General features: G+C 62.1%; 1 protein-coding gene across 1 annotated transcript; it reads right to left on the reverse strand.

Annotated features, from left to right (window-relative positions):
- Window positions 1-1,943: 1,943 nt before the first annotated feature.
- On the reverse strand, window positions 1,944-6,641 carry CKM354_000896000 (uncharacterized protein; the record flags this gene model as incomplete). The annotated part of the gene is made up of 1 exon (XM_044804361.1): window positions 1,944-6,641. One exon carries the CDS (start codon window positions 6,639-6,641, stop codon window positions 1,944-1,946), a length of 4,698 nt encoding a protein of 1,565 aa, XP_044660296.1.
- Window positions 6,642-7,070: the final 429 nt, after the last annotated feature.

Genomic DNA, 7,070 nt, shown 5'->3' on the forward strand with positions numbered 1-7,070 from the left:
TCTCTCTCTCTCTCTCTCTCACCCTCTCCCCTTCCCTCTCCTTCCTCCTCTCTCTCTCTCACCCTCTCACCCTCTCCCCTTCCCTCCCCTTCCTCCTCTCTCTCTCTCTCTCTCACCCTCTCTCCTTCCCTCCCCTTCCTCCTCTCTCTGTTTTCCTTCCTATACTCCAAATCCGCCTTCCCTTCCATCTCCGAAATCCGCCTCTCTCCGATCCAAAACCGCCCGACTATCCCTCCGAAATCCCCTAACCTCCAACTCCGAACCACAACTTCAACACACCCTAACCCTGTACCTCCACCAACACACCCGAACCCTGTACCTCCACCCGCTATAAAATCCATCCTAACTCCTATCTATACTGTCCCGGCCTCGAACCGAACCCCGACGAATTACGAATCCTATAACCCTGCTCTCCACCTAACCCTAATCTCGAACCCTTCGCCTCTGCCGAACTCGCCGCTACAACCACCCTGCCATCTGCTCCCAAATCCATCCCCCCGCCTCGACGACGCGAACGACACGGACCGACATCGAACCTATCTATATATCTACGGGAACCCTCCCTCTCCGAACACCACTCCATGCCCCCGACGTGACACTGCATCGCCTATGTCTCTATGGGAATCCATATCGGCCATGTGCGACATCCGGATGACGCCCTGCATTCCCCTCGCCCCGCATGCCCGATGTGGTGCGACCGTGGCGGGCGGATGACAACGGCCACGGGGAATCTACTGGTCTACGGCGCTGCTACGCTCCTGGCCGCCCCTCTGAAAACTCCGCCATCGTCGTACCATCGCCGGAAAATGGAAACATGTCCGATCGCGACCGGCTTCGCCCTCCGACATACGTTCCTGTATATCGACCTGCTGCACCAACCCTACCGTGCCGCGACGATCTATCCTGCACGCGGGGACGGGCATCTTATGACTACGAATGACCCAATAACCGCCTTCTCTCCTCGCTATGTCGCACCGCGCATATGGGATCACCGATATACTCTACAACGACGAACCCTCTCCCTTCCTACACGAACACCAACTTCTGCCAACCCTAACCCTAACGGATCGACGACCATCTGCCGCCGACGACATGCGACGGGAACGCCTGATGTCGCGGCGATGCGATGCTACGACGCACGGCAATAATCCTGCGACATGGAATCCGCGGAATCGGGCTCGTGTCCGAATCGTACGGATGAAATCTTGCGAAACCGACGTCAAAAAACATCGTGTTGTGGCCACTCTGCTATTCGAACATTGGCGACGACGACGAAACACACATTCGGCGCCCGAACGATAACCGGAACCATTTCACGCTACTTCTTCCCCCTCGTCGCGAATGGGGACCATGATTGCCGTCGTGGTGCAATTTACGGGCCCGCTTTTCGATCGGAATGTCGAAAACCACCAAAACTGCCCGGACGGCAACGACGATATCACACCCACGCCATCGTCTCTGCCCTCCGAACCCACACGACATCGAAAATGGACCGCCCTCGTGCTCTCCGAATTTTTGCCCGAATTTTGGGGCACTGTGGCGACGACGACGAATTTTGGAATCCGCCGCATCGCCATGCTCTACGCCCACCACTTTCGCGCTGACGTAATCATCCACCGCACCTCACTTGGCCATTCTGATCTGGTCACCCTCGAAATCGGACGGACATGCGAACAAAATGGACCTCTTCTCTGCCGGCGACCCGACATCGTGGGATGCTACCACGGTGGATTAACGGCGGGACAATGCCTCTCTACTGCCGACGAACGATCCTTACGGTCTGCTCGCAATGCCCTTTCGCACGGCTGGAACGGAACATCACTCCTTACTAATACTATAATGCATATGCGAATCCGATCCTACCCCGACGCCCTCGGTGCCGTGCACTTGTCCAAACTCCCAAAACAATCGAAACAACCCCGACATTTCGATGCCCTGGGACACTATCTTTCATCGGACTCGTCATCCGCGACGATGCCCACCTTCTGCGCCTCTTCTTCCATCCACGACACCATCCGTTCGCCTCCTACAACCAACATCGCCGCGACGGCGGGTCGAACTACACCCGGAAATTGACAACTCCGCTGGCGGACGCGTCGAAACCGCCGTCGTCCGCCATGGCTGATGTCCTGCCATTGGTGGCACACCGCTTGGGGGACGTGACATCCGAAACAACCGGTGTGTGCATCGAAACGAATCTTGCTAACAATGTCGTACGCCCGCTGGACGGCATCTCGCATGTCCCATGGGCACTGCTGCCACGAATGCCCCCCATCGGCTTCCCCACGCACAAAACATATGCTGCACCGCCCCGTCCACTGCTGCAACGTCGACGCGATGGACTCGACGCTGACGTGCTCCATCTGCCGACGATGTCGTTGGCGCTGCTCGACGAACGCGAACGCGCGGGCCTGCGCTTCGCGCTCGACTTCTCGTCGCCTGCGGATCCGCCCCTGCTCCTCCTCTTGCTCACGATCGGTCTCGCGCTGCTCGACGGCGACGTCTCCGACATGCTCGCGTTCCCCTTCGGGCCGGGGGACGGCGATCCTGCGCCGCTTTCGACCCCGCGGCAACCCGCGACACACGTCGCATCGTTCCTCGTCGACCTGGCACGCACTGCGATCCACTCGACCATCCATGTGTCGGTCCAACGGGACCCGGCGACACTGCTCCCCGCGGATGAACGCCTTCATGGCCGCGTCGGTGCCCCACCCCTGCTCCTCCTTCTCCTGCCCGGTCCGCTCGTCGACGGACGTGCCCTGCAACATGATGGCCTCGCTGGGGCGCCCGTCTCGCCCGGCACGCCCGCTCTCCTGGGCGTACTGCTTGATCTGCTCGCGAACGCCGACGTGAATCACGACGCGGATGCGGGGGGCGTCGACGCCCAACCCCAATGCGTTGGTGGCGGTGAACACGCGCTCCGTCTCCCCGGTCAATCGTCGCAAAATCGTCTTCTTCGCCGCGGCGTCGCCTACTCCGCGGTGATACACGCTGCACCCCAACACGCCGGCCAAACGCTTCGCCTGTTCGACGCGCCTGCAATACACGACGATCTGGCCCTCGGGGTACTGCTCCTTCTTCCGCTCGACCAACTCCCGCACCGCCCCATCCTCCTCCTCGCGGGCATACTGGACGACGGAATACGCAATGTTGGGTCGACCCGTGACGTCGCGAATCATCCGCACATCCTGCTCCTCGACCCCGATCGCGTGCAAAAACATGCTTTCCTCGCTGGGCGGCAATGTGGCGGTCAAAAACAACACCTGCACCCCGTACCCGGTCATCTCTCGCAACTCCAACACCTTCGGCCTCCAATCCGCCGTGCTCTCCAAAACGGTGTGGCACTCGTCGATGACGATGCGTTCCAATTGCCCGTTCGCACGCTTCATCGCCAAAAACTGGCCGAACGCGACCGACACGGCCGACTCGGGCGTCACGAACACGATCTGACTATCATACGGGGGCCGCTCGCCGTTCCACTCGCTGCATCGGATTCCGGCGGCGCTGCACCGCTCGTGCAAATCCTGGCGCAACGACACGACGGGCACCACGACGACGGTCAACCATTGCGGGGAACCGGCGGCGGGCAACATGAACAACATGCTCTTCCCGCCGCCGGTGCGCATGACGGCGACGACGTACGGCGTCCCCGCGACGATGGCGTCCAACGCTGGCCGCTGCACTCCACGGAACGCCGCGTCGGGCCCGTACATCCTCGCCAACTCGCCCGCGACGTCGACGCTCCGGATCCGCCGCGTGCGTGCGGCGTCGACCTGCTCCTGCTCCTGCTGGATCCGCGCGCCGACATCTGCGACCCCCTGATGCTGCGCTTCCGCGGACGGGAACTGTAAAATGCGGTGCCAATTGACGCTCACCTGCCGGAACTGCTCCCGCTCGGACATGGTGATGAACGGCGACTCGGTCATCAACAACCCATATATCATCTCCTCCATCTCGGGGCTGTGCCCGGACTGGGTCGCCTGCACGTTCCGCATCTGCTCGATCACGGCGCCAATGGCCGACCGCTGCGGACTGCCGTCGTAAATCCGGTCCAACGTGTCCCGGACGCTACTATTGCGACACAACTCGCGCTGGATGGCGGGATATGCGTTCCTCCACACCGCGACGCCGATCCGCACGCCGATGCGGCTCTCGGTCTCGCGATACATGACCCTCCGGACGCGGTCGGTGTCCCAAAACCCGTCGGTGTTCAACGGCGCCCGCTCGTCCTGGGACGGGGGCACATCCGCCAACCACTCGTCGTCCTCGTCGTCCTCGTCGTCGCTGTGTTCGGCCGGGCCCCTGCGGACCCCCTCCTCGACTCCATCGTCGCCCTCGTCGCCCTCATCGTCGACTTCGCCGTCCGCCCACTGCTCCTCGGGCTTGGGCTCCCACACATGCGCACCACGCTCGAACTGGTCCCGCACCGCTTCGCGCAACTGCTGGACGAATGGCTCGATCAACCACAAAAAATACACGACGACCTCTCCCACCTCCGTGGGCACGTACCGGTGCACGATCTTGACCCGCTTGCTGGCGCTGTATCCCTTGTGATAATTGGTGACGAACGCGACCATCCCGTCCTGGATGAACACTCCGCGCTGGCCGCGACTCTGCTCCCCATTGCGGTGCCGGATGCTGCTCAACTCGGTCGCGCGCGCGGGCGCGCCGCCCGAAAAATGGACCAACGCCATCAACTCCTCCTTGAACTGCCGCACCTGCCGGAAATACGCCTCGACGCCGCTCTGCTTCCACACGACGCGCCCGCCGCCGCTGCTCTCGATCAACTGCCCGGGGTGCTCGTCCGCCAATCGCTCCCACATCCACCGCTCCCCGGGGACCGACCACGTGTTGCGGTGGTCGTCGATAAAACACCACCGGGGGCTCATCTCGCTCGCGTCGTCGTACAATGATGCCACATCGACGTCCGGCATCTGGACGGGCCTCCAATCGCGCGCGCGGACGACTCCGTCCGCCGGGAACCACATCAACTGGTGCACCAAACGCCGCCGCACGCTCTCGTTCAACCCGTGCACGACGGCGCGGACCATGTCGATGGTGAATCGCGCCTTGCCGACCGTGATGCGCGCTCCCTCCCACAACACCTGCCCGGGCGCCTTGGTGGTGTACCGGATCTTCATCCCGTACGTCTTCTGGTGGAATATCCGGTCCAACGGCGTGGGGCGGCCCCCGTATTGCGTCAACGTCATGCATCGCTGCGCGTACGGCTGCACGCCCTCCAACACGGCCGGCGCGGCCATCTGCGCGGCCACGACGCTGCTCCCGCCCGCGGTGCGCGCGCGAATGGCGCTGACGCGCTGCCCGTGGGCGTGGTACACGACCATCGCCCGCAACGGCGCGATGATTCCGGACAAAATGGGGGTGTAATTGATGGCGGGCACCCACCCCCCCTTCTCGCTGTTCAACCCCAACACGGCCAACCCGCTGACGATGGCGCTCTGGAACTCGCTGTCCTTCAACGGGTGGTCGAACATGGACAACCAAAACTGCAAACTGCGGCGCACCAACTGCCGCTTCGCCCGGGCCTTCTGCGCGTCGCCCTCGGACTCGATGACGGCCACGGCGCCGCTCTGGACGCGGGCCAACGCCTGGTGCTGGCCCTCCAACAACACGTACGGGGGACGCCGGTCGCGGGCGTGCGTGCGCCAAATGTACCGCAATATCTGGACCCAATGCCCGCTATACTTGCGAATCGTCTTCACCTGCTGCTCGGCGTAAAACGGCCGCTCGTTGTCGTCCGCGCCGCACTCGCGGCGATTGATGTGCTCCAACGCGGCGCGTCCGACTACGGCCGGACGACACACGCGGAATGCCTGTCGGATCAACCGTCGCGTGGCGTGGCATGCCTCCGCCAACCCGACCATCTCGCCGTCCTCCTCGGCCGGGGGGACGGGCTCATCCTCGTCTCCCTCTTCGCCCTCGGCGGGCCGGATGGTCGCCAACAACTCCTCGGACGTGAATCCTGCCAAATGGGCCGACCACCCGGTAAAATCTAACCACGGGTCGGCGACGCTCCGCGCATTCTCGGCGGGGATGGTGCTCTCCTTTCGCAACTCTTCCCGCCGCTCTTGGATCTGGCCCAACAACGCGCGCATCGCATCGCTGGCGGGGGCCTCGACGGCATGGGACACGACGAAATACCGCTGCCATCCTCGAAACTTGAAAAATCGCTGGCAATGCTGGCCCTCCTCCCATATGCGGTCCGTGGGGGGGCCACCTCGCCCGTTCCGCGACCGACCTCGCGCCTGGTTCGACGACCATGCATGCGCCTGGCGGCAATGTGCTGCGATGTGGGCGGTCTTTGCTCCGCGACACATATACGGACATGGCTGTCCCGCGGCATCGACGCCTCGACACCGGAATCCATCGGTGTATACGGGCAACCATTCGATGGGGCGCGCGCCTGCTTCGGGATATGTGACTTCTTCTGGTGCCTGGGCAACGTCGGACAAACCGGCGAACACCTCGTGGACGCGCTGTTGCATCTCGCGATCCCATTGGCGATGCGCACGCCGTAAATGGCCTGCAAACTCGTGGGGAATAATCGCGAATCCGCATGGCTTACATATCACGACGCCGTACTCGGGCAAATGGGCAAACACCTCGATGAATGTCTCCATCCGATCGCGCTTCTTCCCATTCATGGATGGGAATCAACACGTTCGCCCCCGCCGCGACGTGATGTCAAACTCTCCCCTGACCCGGTCTCCCGATTCGTATGCGGCTCAACTTTAATCGTATATGTGGACGATGGAACAATTTCCTCTGCTCGACGCGGGGCTCTTCAATTCGCGAAACTGGGCGCGCGGCATCGATGGTCGGTCTGTAAAATGTGTGCGAAATTTGGGGGCAATCGGGCCCATGGTGGAAACATGGCCGATTTTGGGGCAAATCCATACGTTATATAAATACTCTTGCGATCCGTCCTCGGCATTAACTGCTACGACGAACACGCAACACGCTCGCTACTTATGGAAAACGCTTCGACGTGGTCGCCAATGCTCTGGAATGTGCAACTATATGCGATACGGTACTACCTTGCCCTCCGG

Source organism: Cercospora kikuchii (genome assembly GCF_019650295.1).
Source record: "Cercospora kikuchii DNA, contig_00006, whole genome shotgun sequence".
Lineage (NCBI taxonomy): Eukaryota > Fungi > Ascomycota > Dothideomycetes > Mycosphaerellales > Mycosphaerellaceae > Cercospora > Cercospora kikuchii.